The sequence below is a fragment of the Macrotis lagotis genome, chromosome 7 (assembly GCF_037893015.1).
Source record: "Macrotis lagotis isolate mMagLag1 chromosome 7, bilby.v1.9.chrom.fasta, whole genome shotgun sequence".
In the NCBI taxonomy this organism is placed as follows: Eukaryota; Metazoa; Chordata; class Mammalia; order Peramelemorphia; family Peramelidae; genus Macrotis; species Macrotis lagotis.
In genome coordinates, this window is record NC_133664.1 from 196,956,216 (window position 1) to 196,979,309 (window position 23,094).

The 23,094-nt window shown below is 35.7% G+C and overlaps 1 protein-coding gene and 1 pseudogene across 1 annotated transcript in view; one reads left to right on the forward strand and one right to left on the reverse strand.

Moving 5' to 3' along the window:
• PDE6H (phosphodiesterase 6H) overlaps nt 1-23,094 on the reverse strand; it is a 36,103-nt gene that overhangs the window by 3,065 nt on the left and 9,944 nt on the right. The window contains exons 2-3 of the mRNA XM_074195176.1: nt 1,349-1,530; nt 659-699 (exon numbers count right to left, since the gene is read on the reverse strand). Of these exons, the coding sequence (XP_074051277.1) occupies nt 659-699; nt 1,349-1,530 (223 nt within the window). The remainder of the gene's footprint in view (nt 1-658; nt 700-1,348; nt 1,531-23,094) is intronic.
• On the forward strand, nt 2,046-3,499 carry LOC141493943 (vacuolar protein sorting-associated protein 4B pseudogene; annotated as a pseudogene).

A 23,094-nucleotide genomic window follows, 5' to 3' on the forward strand; every position in this document is an offset into this window, starting at 1 on the left:
TTGGTTAAGTCAGTTAAACTCTGTATGCTTTAGTTTCCTCATTTGTAAAATGGAGATAATGGTACCTACCTCACAGAGATATTGTGAGGATCAAACAAAATAATCCAAGTAAAGCTCTTTGCAAATCTTAAAGTGCTCTGTAAATATCATTCTTATTATCATTTCATTATTTACTAGAAAGATGCAGAATCAGAAGTGGGGTATTGCTGTTGGTCTGATCATGGATGATGTTATTCCCATTTTTCAGATGAGGAAAATGATATACAACTAGAAAATCAGAACTGGGATTTTTTATTATTATTATAATGATATTATTGATAATAATATTTATATAGAACTTTAAGGATTACAAAGCACCTTATATATTAACTCATTTGATTTAACATTGATTTGAATGTAGGTATTCTGATTCTTAGATAAGCAGCTGATTGCAAAATGCATATCCATGCATGCTTATTTTTATAAATATAATAATTCTCAAACTTACCTGACAATTAATAGGAGAAAAACAAGTTCCTTATATTTATTTTAAACTTCTAGCTATCTTTGTTTAGTCTTAGTTTGATTTTTTTAAAAGTCAAACTGTCTTCTTGAAAGTATAAGAATTGATAGTCCTTGAATTTAAGGATCTTGTATAAAAATGTCTCTTTAGACCCACCTGTTCCAAGACCCTCCATGCCTGGAATGTCATCTCCAAATCTATAAAGTAAGAAAGAAAAAAAATGAGTGCAGGAATTAACTGAAATCAGAGGAAGAGGATTCTGAATTGATTCATTTAGGAATTCTCTTGGCTGAAGAGAAAAGAGAGAGAAGACAGGCTTGTTCCATTCCCCACCTCCACATCTAACTGTAGTAGATCTTTTGATTTGCCCAGTGTTCACAGCATCTCCTGAATCGAGAATAAGAAAAGGAAATTCAAACAAGTTTTAGACAATGTGTACCCCTGGAAGAGATGTCTAATCTGATATATCACTTGAGAAAAGGTCTATTCTCATTATTCCTCAATGAGAGACTTCAATACAAGCTTTGTTACTTTGAAGAGAAACATACATTTAGCCAATTAAAAATTGTAACAGCTATGGCCAGGAAATGAACAAAATACAAAATGAACTTATGATAAGCACATATATAGCCCTAGGAATTGAGATAGAATGTATATCATGGTTGGAGACTGTCAAGTAAAATTTAAAATGAAAGTAGAGGAGGGAGGAAAAAAAAGAAAATCCTAAATATAGTATGAGTATTAACAAATATTTGGTGAATTAATTTCCAAATCATGGCAATTTAGGACAAAGGACCATGAGATATTGAGGTATATTTTCCTCATTTTGGACTCAGAAGCACTTACCCTTTTACACCTTTTTTAGGAGGCTTGCTCTTGAACTGTCGAGTTTGTCTTTGCTTGAATTTAGGGGGTGCCTTGCGTGGAGTGGTGGGACCCTGGCCTGAGGCTGGAGGGGCCAATGTGTTGTTGTCACTCATTTTCAAGTTCCTAGAGAGAGGTAATGTTTCCCCTTTAAGTGCCTTAACCTAGAAGTAATTACAGACAATAGAGTGAAAAATTCAAAGGGGTTTCTTAGAGCATTATATGCCATTATTAAGAATAGGGGATAAAAATACTTTGAGGTTTTCTCCAAAAGTTAGGTGAGGTTAATACATTTTCAATTAAAAAAACTTTAAATGTATGTGGTAATAGAGTAATAGTAGAATAGTAAACTAAAAAATTGAAACAGGAGCCTGAAAATAGAAAAAATGTAGGAAGCTAAGAAATCTGGAACATCCTAATGAAGTATTCTCATCACTGTTGACCATAATTTAACTCTGAAATTAGTTTTCTGAGAGTTTTGTTCTAGGAAAGAAGAAAACAAGTATTTATTAAATACCTAATACTTTTCAGGCAATGTACTAAGTGCTTTAAAAGTATTATCTCGAGGGGTCCCGGGGGACCCTCAGAAGCAGCCGGAGGGAGAAGGACGGGAAGAGAGCCCGTCTTCCCCGGGCGCCGACAGGCACCGTCCGTCCACACCCAACGCGGTGGAGTCTCGCCTGCCGCCTGCCGCCCGTGGCCGTGGGCTCCTCCGGTCGCCATGGCATCTGCCAATCTCCAGAAAGCAATAGACCTTGCTAGCAAAGCAGCCCAAGAAGATAAAGCAGGGAACTATGAAGAAGCACTCCATCTATATCAAAATGCTGTACAGTATTTTATCCATGTAGTTAAATATGAAGCACAAGGTGATAAAGCAAAACAAAGTATCAGGGTAAAGTGTACAGAATATCTTGATAGAGCCAAGAAACTAAAAGAATACTTGAAAAAAAAGGAGAAAGCTCCACAGAAGCCAGTGAAAGAGGGAAAATCCAGCCCAACTGATGAAAAGGGGAATGACAGTGATGGGGATGGAGAATCAGATGATCCAGAAAAAAAGAAACTACAGAATCAACTTCAAGGTGCCATTGTTATAGAACGACCAAATGTAAAATGGAGTGATGTTGCTGGTCTTGAGGGAGCCAAAGAAGCTCTTAAAGAAGCTGTGATATTGTCCATTAAGTTTCCACATCTCTTTACAGGTAAAAGAACCCCATGGAGGGGCATCCTTCTTTTTGGGCCTCCTGGAACAGGGAAATCCTACTTGGCCAAAGCAGTTGCTACAGAAGCCAACAACTCAACATTCTTTTCAATATCTTCCTCTGACCTTGTCTCTAAGTGGCTAGGTGAAAGTGAAAAGCTAGTTAAGAATTTATTTCAGCTCGCAAGAGAGAACAAACCTTCCATTATCTTTATTGATGAAATTGATTCTCTGTCTGGCTCTAGAAGTGAAAATGAAAGTGAAACTGCTCGCCGAATTAAAACAGAATTCCTAGTTCAAATGCAAGGGGTTGGTGTGGACAATGATGGAATTTTGGTGCTGGGAGCAACAAATATACCCTGGGTTCGGGATTCAGCTATCAGACGAAGATTTGAGAAACGTATTTATATTCCTTTACCTGAAGATCATGCTAGAACAGCAATGTTTAAATTACATATGGGGACAACACACAACAGCCTATCAGAGGCCGACTTCCTAGAACTAGGGAAGAAAACAGATGGTTATTCAGGGGCTGACATCAGTATCATTGTAAGAGATGCATTGATGCAGCCTGTGCGGAAAGTTCAGTCAGCTACTCATTTCAAAAGAGTTAAAGGTCCTTCACCCACTAATCCAAATATCATAGTAGAAGATTTACTTACTCCATGTTCTCCGGGTGATCCTGGTGCCATTGAAATGACATGGATGGAGGTCTCTGGGGATAAACTTTTGGAGCCAGCTGTTTCCATGCCTGATATGTTATGGTCATTAGCTAGCACAAAACCAACTGTTAATGAACATGACTTGCTGAAATTGAAGAAGTTTACAGAAGATTTTGGTCAAGAAGGTTAAACCAAAGACAACCAGGAAACAATTGGCCAAACTCTTCCTTTCTTAGGCACTCCTGTCTCTTTGGGGATGGCATTCAAATGTTTGCAGACTTTAAAAAATTTTTTTTTCCTTCTCCACAGAGGACTGAAGATCGCTTTTGAAAGTTCCTTTAGCTTTGTTATTTTTCTTCCAATTTGTATTAAATACTTGCAGTTTAACAGGATAAAAATGATATGGTGTATGGGAGAAATAAGTGATATGCTGAGTGGTAAATATTAGAGCTTTTATATGAAAAGCAATGATGAATATTACTTTTTTTCTTTACCTGGCATAAAATACTGTCATGTAGATTTAAAGTAAAATGAACTGTGGTATGTTCTTTGGAGAAGAAATCTTAAACATCATTTTTGTTGTCTAAGTCAATTGATTTTCCTACAAAAAATTACTTTAAAAAAATTAAAATTTGGTGCAGAGGTCACTGTAAAATACAAGGAACACTGTGATTGGGTTTAGAAGATTTTTTAATTATATGATGGCCAGTACTCATATTGAACACTGACGGGTTTTGTACTGGTTTTTTTTCTCTGTGTATTTAAATATTGCCTTTAAAAAGCAGTAAGCTTTTGTTTTTTAACTTTACTAGTTGATAGGAACCTTTCACTGTGCAATCTTGGAGCACTTAGAGACCTGTCATCATCTTTATCCTGGAGAAGAAACTTCTCCATCCCAGTATCCTTTTTTATAGCAAGAATTGACCAAAACAGATTTTAAATATATTTGTAATTTTGAAATACTATGTCATGTTATAGGAAGAGTTAAAGTAATAAAGTAATAAGACTTTCTTTGTGAGTGATAACATCATTAAATATACATACACTAAAAAAATTTTTTAAAAAAGTATTATCTCACTTGATCCTCAAGACAACCCTGAGAAGTAGGGGCTATTATTATCTTCATTTTATAGTGGAGGAAACAAAGGTAAGCAAAGATTAAATGATTTATCCAGGGTCATACATCTTCTAAGTGTTTGAGACCAGATGCCCAGTACTCAATCCAATGTGCCTATAGGAGAAAGAATAACAACCTGATGATAAAAGGGGTCAGCTGTTAACCTCAGAGACTGACCACCATCAATATATTACCTTCGCAGGGACCTATATTCCAGCTTATTAGAGGAAGCTGCTATTCTACTCATAACCATACTAAAAGATTCTCAACCTCACATCTGTTGGGTATCTTCATTTCTTGTAAGTATATAAAAATAGCTGGGATGGCCTCACAATTAAGAAAAATAAATGTGGAAATGAACATTAAAAGAAAAGAAATTGGTCTATAATGAGGTTAATTGCTAGGATACAAGAATTCTGCTATTCTTGCTGCTCCCTTAGTTTCTCATCACTTAGTATGACCAGCATTCCTCTGAAAAAAAAAAAGATTCTGAGCAACCTTGATCCCCTCTTATAGGAATTAGGTAAAGAGATCCTTTTCCTTTTCTTTCCCTTTCAACTTCCAGACCAATATTCTATTGAGTACAATTTTTGGTTCTTTCTGACTACTTATTTCACCTAGTTTGATCTATTCACATTAAGATATTTATGTATATTTGTCCATGCCTCTCAGTCTTAGTAAAAACAAAAACCCTCTTCTAAACCTTTCCCAGTGGCCCTCACTTTTGTTTTCTTATTTCCTTTTGAAGCAAATTAAAAATCCTCATCTTCACCTTTAAGGTATTTATTTGTCTTTTACTTTCTATTTTCCTAGTTAATCATTTTTTCTCCCTCTCTCTTTTACTATTTTTCTAAATCCCTCTTCTCAAGGTCTCTGCTCCCCTCAATTGTTTATGATCTTTGCAAATCCTTTATGCACTTATATATTATTTTTATTGTAGTTACTTAGATATATGTTGTACCTTTCCTGTACAAAGTAGTTATGAAAGCAAGGACTCTTTCTAATTTAATCCTTGACACAGACCAGACATAGTGCTGTGTACTTAGTAGCAGCTTTAAAAATACTTCTTTAATGGAATTAAGTTCAGACTCAAACTCTCTGATTTTATAAACACATGCATATATACCTATATATGCAAGCAAAAATCTCAGGATTGGAACCAAGATATAAGAAATTTGTGGCTAAAATATTCATTTCACCTTAGAATTTGTGACAGAGGAAATCCAATGAGGCAGCTGATGATGCTAGAGATAGGATGTTGGGCATTGGGTCAAGAAGCCTTGAGTTCAAATATGACCTCCAATGCTAACTAGCTCTGTGACCTTGAGTTAGTCATTTAACCTCTTTTTTTAACATCAGTTCACTGTGGTTTCTCCACTGCAAAATGATAACAATAACACCTATCTCCTAGGCTTGTTGTGAGGATCAAATGAGAAAATATTTAAAAGAAGCCCTTAACACAGTGCATGGCTCACTGTTAGTGCCATATAAATCCTTATTTCTTTCTCCTCTTCCCCCCATGCACCTCACTCAGTATATCTGGAGAGCAAATTTCAAAGAGTTCAGAGGAAGAAGTGGGATCCTATAAAGTTCAAGAGAGATGAGAACAGAAAATTCTAAAGATGATATTATTTTAAAAGTTTATTACTCTCATTTGTTTTTATATTATCTCTAATTCCCATTGTCCCTGTTTTCTCCCAGAAAGATATTAATGTAACATATAATAAATAATATATATTATAAAGTAGAAACAAAAGAAGGAAAAGTTCTATAAATATATATATCAAAACAATATATCACAAAAGTCTGATATTAGAGGAAGTGTCCCACAGCAATGTCTGTTCTTCCCCCCAATTACTTCTGTAAAGGAGGATACAGAAGTGGTATCTCAAATTTAAGATGAAATTCTGAATAATCAAAGAAAAATTCCAATGAGGAGGGGAAAGGGAGAATTTGTCAAAAGAGACTGAAGTGCATATACAAGGAACTCATTAATCAACTTAGACTTTTTTTTGTTGTTTTTGTTTGAAAGCATCTACAGAATATGGAAACAAGGACAGTAATGGAGGATTAATTCATGAGCATAGCTCATTCTATCTACCAGGATAGATTCAGGGCTACCAGTGACAGAAGGAACTAAATTCAATTTGAAAATCAAAGGATACCTTCCCCTTCCCCTGAAATGGTATTCTTTAGCTATATTGGTGTAAAGACATGTAGTTTGGAGCAATGCAGTGGAGGACTTCTGGACCAAACCTCCCAGAAAGGAAAGAAGATATTTCAAGCCAATGCTTGAAGAAGAGCATGTGTACTATGCTCAGTTCCTAGATTAAACAGGAGATAGAGGTAAGCAGCAGCAAGAGACAAAATCATGACATGAAGTAGGACACCTGGACTTGGCCCTTCATTTGAACTAGATCCACATATGAGTCATATTCTTGATGTTCGGGGGGGGGGGGGAGAGACTTGGAAAATACCATTAGCTAAAGAGAGGTATTTATGAAACACAAAATTGAATCCAGGCTATGTAAACCCAGAGCTGGGGTTCTAAGGCATGGATGCCAATAATTATCCTAGATGTCATTTAATAAAGACATTATACTTTTTCTTTTATAATGAAACAAATTATTAACAAATATTTCAATATACAAGGACAACTGAAAAGGGAATTATATATGAAATATCAACTTCTGTTATGTTTTTTCTTAAAAGTAACACAAATGTATATTGAATTTAACAAGGTAATAACACAATTTCTTAGTCTCTTTATAAACTATTTTTGCCATAAATATGTAAATATATATTTTTAATGTTTTACTGATGCTTTTCTCCCCTTCTATCACTATCTACTAATTCAATTCCCCACCACACAAGCACACACATATGTACACATACAATATTCTTTCCAAGTATTTTTTTCTCTTTGGTAGCTCCTTTCAGTTAGATCTATTTCTTTTTCTGAAGTTGGTTTATGTAATATCTCTACTTGATCTGATAATTTGGGTATTTTATATTTTTAAAGGCATTCCTTTACTTTTTGTATTCTAAGTTATGATGGCATATTACTTTACATAATATTTCTTGTTATTTCTCCCATCAGACTGTAAATTGCTCTAGGGCATAGATAGGATTTTTTCCCTTTCTTTGAAGTCTCCTGCTAAGCCCAGGGCCTGGCACAAAGTAAGTGTCTAATCAAGTTGTTAGGGCTTCCTTCCTCTTCAAATTCATATAGATGATGTAGGTATAGGTATAGGTATGGATATAGATCATCAGTCTGTATCCCTAGGAGCAGAGATTGATCTTTGTATTCCCATCATGTATATGACTACCTTGCCCGGGAGATGTGCTTAATAACTGTCACTGGAATTATTGAGTAGCAAAGAAGGAATAGAATTGCTGCTCAAGACAAATGGAATGGTGATAAAGGAGAGTGGAGAGAAGAATTTGTTTTGTTTCTTCTTTTTTGGTTTGTTTTTTACTGGAAAAGAAAGAACAAAAACATGGAATAGAGAATTGAAACTCATGTAAGGGAACATCTAGTTTTCTTTGATGAGTTCAAATCATCAAGTTATGTTGAGATGGCATCCTATAAGACCTGGTAGTTGAGATATCTGGTCTTGTTTGTGATCTTTGATAGTGTGGAGAATGATAGCTAGGTGGCTCAGTAGATTTCAGTAGATATCCTTGGGCTTGGAATCAGGAAGATTCATCTTCATGAATTCAAATCTGGCCTCAGACACTTACTAACTCTGAGCAAGGCACCCAGCCTAACCTTCATCTGTAAAAATAAGCTGAAGAATCTTTGCCAAGAAAATCCTGAATGGAGTCACAAAGAGTCAGGACTGAGAAATGACTGAATTGAACTGGAGAATGGCAGAGAAGGGGCCTCTGGATCTTCAGGGGGTTTAAAAACTGTAAGTTAGTGACTTGACTTTGATTCCTAGCAAAATTCTAGATGCATTGCTATTTTTTTAATGTCAACAAGTATTTATTAGGTGCTTACTATATGCTAGGCACTGTGATAAATGCTGGCAGGGAGGCGGAGGGCTGGGGGAGAATAGAAATACAAACAAAAAGAAATACAGTCCCTGCTCTCAACAAGCTAAGATAATACATAAAAAGCAGCTGAAAATATGAGGAATGAAGAAAATGACTTTGGGTATAATGGTGAAATTTAGAAAATTAGAAATAGAGCCAAGAGAAGAATAAGACATGTCAGGCCTGGGCCCTTCCTGTAAACTTCAGTGACTCCTTATTACCTTTAGAACCAAATGTAAACTCTCAGCTTCCAAAACCCTTCACCCACTCTGGCTCATAATATTTTACTACCCTTTTTTCAATCTAAAGTCCAGTCAGACTGTTTTTACTCTCTGTTCCTCCCACATAGTACTTCATCTCCCATCTCTGTCTTTAGAAATGACTTCTGTTCTACCTGGAAGTCACTCCCTCCCTCCTCATCTCTGAATTCATAGATATTATCTTCCTCATTAGAATGTAAATTCTTTGAGAGCAGGGATTGTTTCAGTTTTTTCTTTTGTTTCTCCAGTGTCTAGTACAGTGTCTATCATATAGCAAAGCACTAATAAAAATCTTGTTTTGTTGAAATTTGCAATGTGTAGAAAATGTGGGTGGTCTAATTTTAGGCTTTATTTGAAGAAAAACCTTCCTGACAATTAGTTGTCCAAAAATGTGACAGGTTGACTTAGAAATAGTGTGTTACTCCTCAATGGAGACTGTAAATGCTCAGTGATCATTTGTTGGATATATTGAAGGTTTAGACTAGATCAGAAATTCTTGAGAAACCTAAACAAGTTTAAATTTTTTATAACTGTTTTTCAAAATAATTGGTTTTCTTGTAATTTTTATTTTACACATTTAAAACAAACTATCAAGGAAAGTCATGATATTAAAAATGATATTTAAATATTAAATATTAAAATTAAAATGATATTAAAAAGGGGGTTAGGAACCCTTGACCTTCATGATTTCTGAAGTCCTTTCTTGCTCCAAGATTCTATGAAATTGAGACTTTGCAAAGTTGATAGTCATTATTAACTATCTGATCTGAGGCAAATCACTTAATATATCTACCTCAGTTTCCTTATCTGTAGCATGGAAATATTAACACCTACCTCTCAGGGTTGTTGTAAAGACAAAATGAGATAACATCAGTAGAGTGCTTTTGGTGGTACTGTGAATAGATCACTGGCCTTGGAGTCAGGACTGGAGTTCAAATCTGGCCTCAGACTCTTGACACTAGTTGTATGACCTTGGACAAGTCACTTAACCCTGATTGCCTTGCATCCAGGGCATCTCCAGTCATCCTGATTCATATCTGGCCCTTAGATCCAGATGGCTCTGGGGGAGAAATGATGCTTTTATGACATAGCACAGCAAATCCAATTCATGTACTTGTTATGGCATTACCTCCCTGATGTCATGGTCTTTTTCAAGAATGAAAGACAAGAAAACAAAAATAAAAACAAAATAAAAATCATCTTCAAACCTTAAATTGCTAAGTAAATGCTATTATTTTTGAAAATTTAATCAGATAAAGATATGATCCATAAAGAGTCTTTTCCCCATTTCTCACCATCATGGGAGTAACTGGATGGATAAATACAAAAGCAATTCTACAAGCTTATTCAAGAGTGTTTGGTTGCAGGCAGAGGCCTGGTATTTGTGATCACTGAAGTTTTTGGAAGGTGTGGGGGAATATGAGAACATGGAAAAAGGGGAGGTGCTTGTGAAGTGTGTGCAAATTGGAAATGTGTTTGTTAAAATAGGCAGTGAGCTACAGCAAATGTCAATGAGGGAGTCTTTGTTGCCAAGGGCTTGTTTTATAGTTTCTTTCCTTGAATTATAAATGTGGGTTATGTAGGGGTGCAAAAGGAGATAGGCCTTTGACCTGATTGCTAGTTCCACTGCTCTCAAAACAGTACATTTCAGTATGGCATGAGCAAAAGTGAATGATAGAAGAAAATATTTTGTTTAGTGGAATATTCCTGAATCACAGCACTTGAGCTCTCTTCTGAGTTCTATTTCTAGAAGAGATCATTTCAGGGAGAAGCACTGAGCAACCAAGCACTCCTGTGATCTCAGCTCCAAATCCTGACTCACAAGATTAGATGCTCCTTTTACCTGAACGTTTTACAGAAAGCGTCTAGCTCTGCCACTCTATACCCCAAGATAAAGAATTGTAAAACACAAATTGACTTTCATACATTCTTCAGGGAACAAGCCCATTTCTTGCTCTGCTGTAAACCCTAGAAAAATAACACCAATTCCTATTCTCATGGTACCCTACTGGCTCCAGTCACTCTTGCCTTCAGTAGCTCTGGTGAGAAAATAAATGAAGGCCTGGGAAGCAGTAATGGGTAGCACAGGGCAGCTTAGTAGTCATATTGCCCAGGAACAATATGCTCAACCTATGGTCCTCAACCTATGGTCCTATCTCTACCTTGATAACAATGCAGAGAAAATTTAGGAACTCCTAGCTTCTTGGGGGTGGATCTTGAGTTTAATTCCTTCAGCCCTTTTAAAGTAGTATGGAATCCTTAATCTATTCAACTTTCCTGTATCAAAAAAAGATAATTTCTACTTTCTTCCTCTTCTCTAAATTCTATTTCCCTTAGAAGTCCCAACAATGATAACATTTAGTTTGTTTGTTTTTTTGCTTTGTAATTATACTTCCCCATTTTCTTGTATTTTTTTTAATTTGCCACATATCTTGAATGGTGAATCTTCCAGGATAAATAATTCAATGTATTGTCCCTTACATAAGGCAATACCAAAATTGCAGTTGGAAAATCAGGTTTGGAAACTCAGGAATAGAGCCAAGTTAATCTCTGAATCCTCTTTCAAAAGAACAGGTAGTCACCTTGTAAAGTCAAGCAATCTCTTAATCCAATGATGTCAAATTTAATCTCTGATCCACTTTGGAAAATCTTTCTTCAAGGAAGAGTGCAATGTAAATCTTCCCTGCCTTGTCATTCAGAGGAATCAGGGAAATTTGTAACTTCTTGGTCAAGCATGCTTCTTTGGTCATGCCCCCCAAAAAATCTCCGAAGTGTCTAAGAGGTTCTGGAGCAACTCACTGGATAAGAAGCATCAGAATTGGAAGCAGTCATTCAGAAAGAGATGTGACAACTATGCTTCTATAGGAATTCTCTGTTGCTTGCCTTGAACAATGATTATCTTTGTTCTCAGATTCCTCCTTCCTTTTCTGGGAAAAAAAGTTAGGTCTACAGGTATACAAAAAATAATAAAATATAGCAAAGAGAGGGCCTCAGCCCAGAGTCAGTATATACTCAACTGAAAGAAATAGAAGTTTATGTTTTGCAAACCACAATTTAAAGGAAGTTGTTTCAATAAGATTATAGCATGATGTAGAGATAAGGAACTGGTTTGATACAACTCTAAATAGTCCTGAGCCCCAGGTTCTACTTCCTGTGCTATAAATGCAGAGGTAGATTCAAGATTTTCTTACTTTCTCAATGAGAAAACAATCTGTATAAGAAAAAAGTGAAATCTTCTTCAGTAAAAAATGGTACTAGGGGGCCTGAAAATGTCACTTGGTATTATTAAGCTCATAAAGTAAGAAACAAACTCTCAATAACTAGAGAAAAGTCCCAAACTAAGAGTCACTAAACCAAACCAAACCATGAAGAGCCTGCCCCTAAGAGGGAACAAACAACCTTTTAAATTCAGAGAGAGAAAAGCCACTTCACTGTAGCCACTCTCCTTTATCTTCTTCTTCAGTTTCATTTCAATCTCCTAAATAGCCATTCTAATGGTAGTAGGTAAGTTCAGCCTTATAACAATGTCATTTATTATAGAACAGGAGTGAAAATAAGGTAGGTTCTTCTTGGGTTCCACTGAAATTCAATACATGAGGCAATGAAGGTCCTCATTGGGGATTCAAAGAAATGCTTGTATGAACTATTGTAGATTGAAGCAGAGAAATAGATCCAATATACCAATTATAATGGCCAAGTATGGATCCAAATACAAGATTAGAAAATGAACTTCAATTCAATAAACATATCATCTCCTGCCTCCTCTGTATAGGCACTGAATGATGTAGATACAAAAAGAAGCAAAAGACAGCCTCAGCCTTCAAGAAACTTATGACCTCCCATTGGTCTTTGCAGAATGGATATGGAACATTAATGTCAAATTCAGTTAATGTGCTAGATATTTTGTTGAAATTTTTTCTCTTTTTTTAATTTTTGGATTAAAAAAAGGATGGTTCTTTGTGTAAGGGAAAGGCCTGATATATTTAGAAATGAAGGAAGGCAATATGAAAGGAAATTATATAAATAACTGCTTATATAAAGATATATAATATATACATATACACATATATACCTGTATGCATTTGTATGTGTATACAAATGTGTTTAGCTGTGTGATTACAACTGGATAAATGAATTCAATGCTAAGATCAAGTTGATCACAAATTAAACAACTAATCTTGACCTTAGAGAGGCTAAGAGGAAATATTTCCTTCCTTTTGAGAGAGTGTCAGTTAGAGTGCTGAACACACTATCAGAAAGTTAAAAAATAAGCTTATATTAAACACTTGTTATATGCCAGGCTATGCTAAACACTATGCCTTAAACCACTTTGTAAGTGATTTTTCTAATTCCCATGGAGAAGGGATGGAATAACTATTTTATGATCTTTACCATATGATAGGCTAAGTGCTTTACAAATATTATCCCATTGGATCCTGACAATTCTAAGAGATATTTTTATTCCCATTTTACAGCTGATGAAATTGAGGAAAAGAGAAATGAGGAAATAGAGAGGTTAAGTCACTTGCCAAGGTTTGCACAGTTACTAAGTGTGTCAAGACAAATTTGAACTCAAATCTCCCTAACTCCATTCCAGTACTCTATCCATTTCACTACTAGTTGCTTCTTGGGAGGGTTTGTTTGTTTGGAGACGATATGAAAGACAGGGAAGGATTTGGAAATACTATTAATTAAAAATAAAGATCTTGGGAATATTAGAGAAACCAAAAATACAAAAATAAAATTTCCTCATTATAAAGCAGTAAATGGCAGGCTCCTAGTAGACATACTATATAGAATATATCTTCTTAATACTGAAGAGAAAAACTATCCTCTATTTTCCATAGACTAACTGTTTCTTTGTAAGTTTTTAAAGCCAGTTCTCTCTTCATTTCCTCCTAGTCCTGCTCAAACAAACACTCCAAGGAGAATACTCACAATGCTGAATGATGTTCCTGGAAGTCATCTAATTGCCTTCTTCCCCCTGAATGAGAAAAGGCTATTTAAGTCCTGCTTCATCCCCTTGAAATACCCTTATACTTGCTGCCTAATCATCACATCATGGGCTCAGAGACCTGAGGCCAGCTGGTGAAGAAAGGGAAGAAGCAGGATATTAATTCAGCCTGAAACAATTTAGAGGATTACTACTAATACGCTTGCCTAACTTGGGACTTCTCTCCTTATAAGTGAATATTTATTGATTCCACATAAGAACATAAAAATATTGTTATTGTTTCATATTGCTTCATTTGTAATAAGTCAGATTTTGCTTCAAGAGCCCTCTCTTCTTCCCTTCCCTTCACCCAGGTGCTCTAGGGAGATAGATCAGGAGCAGAACATTCCCTGATAGCCAAGGCATTTAAGTACATAGAAAAAGAAAAAGGGAGTCTCAACAGCCATATATAAACTCCTATTGGGTTCAAGGCAGTAATAAAAAAACATGAGTTTTGTTTTGAAAACATATATCTCACAAGGAGACAGCTATCTCCCTCCTAACAGACATAGATAACCAAAACTCAGGAAAGATGCTGCAGGAGGAGAACTGGTAAATAAGAAACTTAAGTTTGTTTGCCCATTATTGCTGGTTCCTACAAAATTCAAGAGATTTTGGGAAAGGAGCCAAGTAAGGATGTCTTGGACCTAGATTCTAAGGTCTATTACATAAGTCTTCCAACTGACAAAGGATCCTAGCTTTATTTGAATGGTACTTAATACCTTTAGAAGTGCTTTTGCATGATTATCTCATTTTATTCTCACAATGCTCCCATTAATTATATAATAATGATGGAGTCAATCTATAATTGAAATCAAGTAAGCCTTAGTTTTCCCACAAGCTGCCAAGCAAAGGTGAATGCATGTGCGTTGAGCTAGAGAGGTGTATAATGAAGGTTAATATATCAATATGGGTCTTGAGGAAAGGACAGACAAGCTAAAATGACAAAAAAATTTCAAAAAAAAAACACGAGACAGGGGTGACAATGAATGACTTGTGAGTAGATTGAGAAAGAAAGAGAGATAGAGAGAAAGAGTAACAGAAAAAGACATAATCAGTAAATCAATAATCATTTATTATGCATCTGTTATGTGCCAGACACTGTGCTAATTACCAAGAATACAAAGAGAGGTAAAAAGATAGTCCCTGTTCACAAGGAGTTCACAGTCTAATAGAAAAGAAAACATGCAGATAGCAATGAACTAACAATCTTTATACATGATAAATTTAAAAAAATCTAACAGAGGGAAGGCACTAGAATTGAGGTGTCTTTTTTAATTATATGTGTGAAATTAAGCAAAACATTTGCATATTAGTCATGTTACAAAAAAAAAAGCAAGAAATAAAAAGAAAGTGAAAAATATGAGTCTTTACTCAGATTCCAGTTCTCTCTCTCTCTCTGGAAGAAGAAAGCATTTTTCATCATAGATCCTTTTAAATCATCTTAGATCATTTTCTTGATCAGAGTAGCTAAGTCTTTCAAGGTTGATCATTCTTATAATAATTGCTGTTACTGTGTACAATGTTCTCTTGACCCTGCTCGCTTCACCCTGCATAGTTCATGTAAGACTCCCCAGATTATTCTGAATTTGCACCCCCGCCTCAATATTTCAATCACAATATTCATTGCAGTCATATACCACAACTTGTTCAGTCATTGCCCAATTGATGGGTATTCTCTCAATTTACTAATATTCGCCACTACAAAAAAGAGCTATTATAAATATTTTTGTACATATAAGTCCTTTCTTCTCTTTTTCTGATTTCTTTGGGGTACATTTATAATAGTGAGATTGCTGCGTCATAGAACTTTGAGCAGAGTTCTAAATTGTTTTCCCATAATAGTTGGATCAGTTCACGATTCCACCAAAAAGGGCATTAATGTTCTAATTTTTCCACGTCCCCTTCAGCATTTGTAATTTTCTTTTTCAATCAAGTTAACCTATCTGATTGGTTTGAGATGTGGTACTTCAGACTAATTTTTAATGTGTATTTCTCTAAACTATAAGTGATGTAGAGAATTTTTCAAATGACTCTTGATAGCCTTGATTTCTCCTGCCTTTTCATATTCTTTGATAATTTATCAATAGGGGAATGGCTGTCATTTTTAATAAATCTGGCTCAATTCCCTATATATTTGAGAAATAAGTTCTTTATCAGAGAAATGCACATTAAAACTTTTCCCAATTTCCTGTTTTCCTTCTAATTTTATTAGAAGTTTGGTCTTGTTTGTCCAGACCCTTTTTAATTTCATATTATCAAAATTATACATTTTGCTTCTGTGATCCTCTCTATCTCTTGTTTGGTCATAAATTCCTCTCTGATCCATGGAACAGTTGAAAGCTTTTCTTGTATCTAAAGAATTAATTATAAATCAAGAATTTTAAAGGACTCAGGAGACCATCTAGTCCAACCTCCTCCTTTTTATAAATGAAAGAACTGAGGTCATGGAGGTTAAGTGCCCTTGGGATCACCCAGGAAGCAAGCATCAGAGGCAGAATTTAAGTCATGATAAGTTAGTTCAGGCAACTAACTCATTTTTTGACTTTAAGTAAGTCATTTAATATTTTTGAGTTTTGATTGTCTTATATGCAATGTGAGTGATTCAGAATAGATTATTTTTAGGGTCCTCTCACAAGTTTAAGTTGAATGTTCTACCAGTTGATTAATCAACTAGCATTTTTTAAACAAATATTGTTTGGTGGACTAGACTTTGGGGAAATGAAATGAAAAAGGGAGACTACTAAAGTTGGGCACATTGTTATGTATATAACAAACTATGTGGTGTTGAATGAAGGGGGCCCTAATACTGGTAAAACCAAGAAAATATTGAATAATATGGCATTGGAACTTAAACTTGAAGGAATCAATCAATCAACAACCAAATCAATAAATATTTACTAGTATTTATAGATCTGGGTTCTAGGATTGCTGCTAAGTCATTTTTCAATTTCACATTTTCATAATTTCAATTTCATAATTTTCAATTATATCCAACCTTAATGACCCCAAATCAGAGACACTGCCACAGTTTGGCATTTTGTTCTCCAGTTCATTTTACAGGTAAGAAAACTGAGGCAAACAAGGTTAAGTAACTTGCTTGGTGTCATAGAGCTAGGTAGTGTTTGAAGCCAGACAGGAATCCAAGACTATTTCCTGACTACTGGCTTGGTGTCATATCCACTGGGCCACCTAGCTGCCAAAAGAATGTTCATAACAGAAGAAACTGTGGTAATTCTGAAAAGTATCACCATCTAGAAAGTGCAAGAGACTGAATCTGAATTCAAGGTTTTCCTGAATCCAGGTGCTATACCGCCAAATTCCCTGGCTCTAGGGATACAAATAAAAAAGTGAGATGGTTCCTACCCACAAAGAACTTATCTTCTACTAAGATTTTATTCATTTTTAAAAAATATACAAAATGAGATATGCAGTGTTTGGTTGGTAGGAACTAAAAACCCAGGAAAATCAAGAAAAATCTCTTTACTAAGGTGGCATTCTAACTGGGATTTGGAGGAACCAATCAATAAAGCAACAACTAATTCTCAAGCCCCTCATATTGTATTTATGTAACAGATGAGTTACTATAATATGTATTCAAAATAAATAGAAAAAAATAAATTAATTTTAAAAAGTGAATGGGAGAGGTTAGCACTCTTAGAGGTAGATCAAGAAAAGACTTTTCTTTTTTACAAAAGGTAGCACTTCAGTCAGGTATTCTAAGAGGCAGAGGTGAGCAGGAGAAATGGAATCCTAGGCAAGGGACACAGCCAGTACAAAAACATAAAGGCCAGAAGTATAATAATGTTAACAAAGAACAGCAAGTAATCTGCTTTGGCTGTAAATTCAAGTGTATAAGGGAAGATATAATTTATAATAAGCCTGAAAAAGTGGTCTGGAACCAGATTGTCAAATTGTATTTTATCCCAGAGGTACACCAGAGGTAATCACCAATCTTCTTGGTTCTTGTCCTTTGCTATCGAAGAAGAACAAAATGACCTCACTATGTTTGAGACAAATTACAGTGTGTCCTATTGTGGCTGATCAGACTAATATGAACTTGCTCTACCAGATGTTGGACACAAATAGTCCATGTGAACTCCTGGGGTAGGTACTCTGAACTTATGGATGTCACATTTCCTTCCTCATAGGGTGTAGCACCCTCTCTGATGAGGGCACGCCATGCTGAGTGGTCCTGTGTCAGTGTGTCCCATTCTGTATAATCAATTCTAAAGTTCTTCAATGAGACCTTCAGGGTTTTCTGTTATCATTTCTTCTGATCCCCTTGTGAGAACTTAGCCCTGTGTGAGTTCTCCATAAAATAGTTATTCTAACAACATGTCCAACCCATCATAGTTGCACTCTAGGTGGTAATGTTGGAATGCTAGGCAGTTTAACTCATGAAAGGACTTCTGTATCTGGTATCTTCTGTCAGGTGATGTTCTTAATAGCAATAAGAGTTAGCCTTTATAGAGAGTCTTAGAATTTTGCAAAGTATTTTATATATGTTATCTCATTAATATTTGCACTAGTCCTGTGAGAAAGGGGGTATTATCTCCATTTTATAGATAAGGAACATGAAATTAAGTGATTTGCCCAAGGCAAGTAGCTAGTAGATATGTGAAGCAGACTTTTTTTTAGGTTTTTTTTTTTGCAAGGCAATGGGGTTAACTGGCTTGCCCAAGGCCACACAGCTAGGTAATTATTAAGTGTCTGAGACTAGATTTGAACCCAGGTACTCCTGACTCCAGGGCTGGTGCTCTATCCACTGCGCCACCTAGCTGCCCCGAAGCAGAATTTTTAACTCAGGTCTTCCTGAATCCAAGTTCAACATTAATCCCTGAATCCCACAGTGACCAAAAGAAAAATATAATGAGTTTCATTTTAGAAATGTGGAGTTTGAGATACCTATGAGATGTACAGAGGAAGATTGTGTGAAGGACTGGAATTCAAGAGAGAAAAAAATACTAGACATGTAGCTATAACAGTCATCTATCTGTATAGAGATAAGAGCTTGGTTCATGGAAGTGATGAGATCACCAAGAGAAAGTAGAAAAAGAAAAGAAGACTTCCTTGACCCTTTGGTCCAAAATAGAGTTTTGTGTACATCATAAATAGGGAATAGGGTATGACTGATACATTTATAAAGGAAATTAAGAAAGATCAATCTATCTTGAATAAGAATTTCTAAGTAGTGTCAGAAGATAACAGAAGAGAGGGGCGGCTAGGTGGCGCAGTGGATAGAGCACCAGCTCTGGAGTCAGGAGTACCTGAGTTCAAATCCGACCTCAGACACTTAATAATTACCTAGCTGTGTGGCCTTGGGCAAGCCACTTAACCCCATTTGCCTTGCAAAAACTTAAAAAAAAGATAACAGAAGAGAGTAACCTGTAGGAAAGTGATATTATAGACAGGGAAGCATAAGGATGGAATTTAGAGTTCACATTCTTCCTATCAGAAAGGAAAACATCATTAACTAGCTAAAAGTGGGAAGTCAATTGGGATCAGGAATTAAGTTATTAGCATTTTAGCTGTCTTGGAAGCTGCTTAGGCAGGTGATAAATCTTCTATTGGTATTTCAGAAAGAGAACAAAACAAATCATTCCTAAAATATCAAGGCAAAGAAAATTGGCATTACATTTTTTCAGACTCTGAACTCCCAGTGAACTGACCAACTCAAACTTATCAGTGCAAAATGGAGCACAAAGAAGATAGAAAATAGAAAATATCTGGAGGAAATAAGCATTAATTTGTTAAGCTTCATTACAAAGAAATAGGAGAAAATACATTCCTTTCCTTTCCTTTCAAGGGTAGAGGACTATGGGTGTGGGATTTTGCTTTTACTGTCAGACTCAGGTAATCTGTTAGTTAGTTTTTCTGAACTGATTTTTTTTCTTTCTTTTTTGGCCTTGTTTCAAGGGATCACTTGAAAGGCAGGTTTAGAAATGAAGATGATCAATATAAAAAAGTTTAATGAAATATGTTGAACTATTTAGGCTATTTCTTGTTTCATTTCTTCCTCTCTTTAGATCACTCTCACTTCCACCATCTTGAAACATAGGGAATGTACAATATCTTATACCTAGATGTGCATTGAATATTTAAATGCTACATATCCCTTTTATATACAAAAATTTAAAAGGCTAGATATAAATATCCTCAATGTCTAAAATACTACATAAACATGAACAAATATGGAGGCTAGTGACAACATTATCTCTAACTTCTTTCCCTCTTAGAGCTGATAAACTATCTTCTCTTTTCACTTCCTTCTTATCTGACATGGCAACTTATGTCAATTAGAGAAAGGCAACAGTAGGAGGTTTGAAAAAGAAGTAAGGAAATGAAGAATGTGGAAATAATGTTCTTTCTGGGAGAGACACAGAAAAAAAGAGAAAGAGTCAATGACCCACAATGTCTGTCTGGCCAGAAACCCAGTTTGGGGGTTTGATAGCTCTCAGTGGTTTCATTTTCATCTTCTACATTCTGCATTTTCTTGCTATAGGAATTTTCATGCAGTTATGTCTAATTTAAGTGGTTATGCCTCTATGTGATGGAGGGAGTTTCCACATTGAGTTCCTGACACTGATAAAATCAATCTCCAGTTAAGAAAGAACTTCAGTTATTTATTACCATGTGCCTAATACTCTGACAGGCACTGTAGGAAACACAGAAATGGTTCCTGCCCTCCAGAAAACTACAATCTAGTGTAGGAAATACTTAAATAACAGCAAACAATAAAAGTCAAAATTATGCTAGACTGCTGTAGAAATTGAAAGGAAGGGAAGAACATCCTAAGCTGGAGTTGTCATAGAAAGAGGTTGAATCATTAAGGATAAGGAATTTGTAGCTATTTTAAGTTCAGTTCAATGTGGGAGCCCTAAAACTTCGATACCTTAAGGAACTGGGAACGAATGAGTGAGCAAATGCTCACTCCTCCAATCATTCCTCCATGATTTCATAAGTGTGGGTGCAACCTCCATTGATGCACATTGCTACCCCTCTATACTTTTATAGACAGTCTTTATGAATTACTATGGCTGGAAGAAACCAATATGAATCAGTTAAACTAGGTATTTATGTTCTCTGAGCTTAGTATTTATTTGTTGCTTATTTCAAATGTTTGGCTGTTGATGGATCACAAAGAAAGAAACCTGGTTGACTATGACAGCAATCACTGATGATGTGATGCTGCTGCTCAAGTAATTTGAGACTTCTAGACTAGGTAACAAAATCAAATACAAGGAGCAGGATAGGGATAGGGCAGAGTATCTATTGCCAGGGGCCTAGAAAATATTGCAACTCACTAATTATAGAAGTCCTAGGAGGGTAAATTTCTGGCCACAAGCCTGTGGGTTTTTTTCAGATTTGGATACTGCCAACTGAAATAGAATCTAGCTGTCTGTGAAGCCAGGACATGGAGCTTAGATCTCTACCTAGACCATGTCATGAAACAGGGCAATACAATGCTGAAGTACTAACAGTAGGATATGTATGGTAACTTTTAGATAAACATGTTTAAATAATGTTAGCATATTTATGATAATGATATGGTGTAATTAGGTGGCACAGTGAACAGAGCACTGGGCCTAGAATCAGAAAGACCAGAGCTCAAATGTGTGTGACCCTAGGCAAGTCACTTAACTTTCTCTCCCAGTTTCCTCATCTCTAAAAGGAGCTGGAGAAGGAAATGTCAAACTATTCCAGTATCTTGATGAAGAAAACCGCAAATAACATCAAGAAAAAGTCAAACATGACTGAAAGTGACTAAGCAACAACAATAATAATATTGATTTTATTCCATTCTTCTTACTGGTTAATACTTTATTGTATTGTTGATTTCTTATTATTGAAAACCAAGATGATTTTTGTTGATATATGATATTTTGTTGAGATCCAATTCTTATAATCCTTCAATTAATATATATATACATATATATATATATATATATATATATATATTTAACCATAATACTACCCCTCTTCCTAAATTTCTTATTGCCATAGAGGGTACCATCATTGTCCCAGTCACCCAGGATTACAATTTGAGTGTCATGTTCAATCCATTATTCTCTTTAGCACTTCACGTTTAACCTGTTGCCAAGTCCTGTTAATTTTGCCTTAATAATATCTCTATGGCCTGCTGTCTTCTCTCCTCTGACATTAGCACCACTCTAATAGAGGTCCTAATCACCTCACACTTAGACTTGCAATAACCTGCTTTTGGTCCTCCTATGTCACTTCTCCTCATTCTAGTCCATTCTCCACTCAGTTGTCAAATTGAGCTTCCTAAACTGCACATCTGATTTTTGTCTTATCTATTAAATCAACTTCTGTGACTATCAAGCCCCAGGAAGATCAAATATAAAATGATATATTTGATATTCAAAGTGCTTCATAATCTGACCTCTTCCTACCTTTCTAGTCTTTCTACACCTCTTACTCTGTCTTGCCCCATTTCTACCTATGTACTATTTTATCCAGTGGCACTGACTTCCTTACTGTTCCTCACATAGACATTCCATCTCTTGACTCCAGGCATTTTACTCACTGTGTTCCCGTATCTGGAATTCTCTCCATCTTCATTTGTGTCTTCTGCTCATCCCATCTTCCCTCAAGTCCCAACTAAAGCCCATCATCCATAGGAAACTTTTTCTGATTTTAATTTAGTACCTTTTATCAATTTATCTAATATATATTTCATTTGTCTACGATTTGTTTGTTAGTTGTCTCCCCTATTGGAATGTTAGTTTTTTGAGGGCAGAGATTGGTTTTCATTTTTGTTTTTTGCCTTTCTTTATAGTCCCAATGCTTACCTCAGTCTTGGCTTGTTTGTTGTTGTTTAGTCATTTTCAGTTGTTTCTGATTCTTTGTGACTTCCATTAAGGGTTTTCTTGGCAAAAATACTGGAGGGCTTTGAATTTCCTTCTCCAACTCATTTTACATAGGAGGAAACTGAGGCAAACAATATTAAATGACTGTAAATGCAATCAGGAGGTTTTAGCCTCAGACAAATCCTGCCAGGTACACCAACTGTAAAGCAGGATTTTTCTCCTCCCCTTTCTGTGTTGCAAGTTCTTTACATTCAGAGATTCCAAAGGAATTCTGTGGAGACTTGGAGAGAAAATGTATACCTTTTTATTATTGCTGCTAGTGGCAAGGCAACCAAAGGGTCAAGTCCACAAATAACTCAAGCTGCATATCCCAAGTCTGCTTACCAGTTCCCCAAGTTCCTGGTCTACTTCTCTGACTTCTCTTACCTGTCTGCTCATAGTAGGTCCACTTGCCTTCACTTCCTGCTAGGTCTGGTTTGTGTCCACAAGTTCTAGCCACTAACTTGGACATTTACAGAGGCATAGAACAAAAACCAGCATGATGTCAGATCAGAGACTTACATAAGTATCATAATTATAAGCAAGTTGTATAACTGGCTACATCAAATATCAGTCAAGCTGGACCA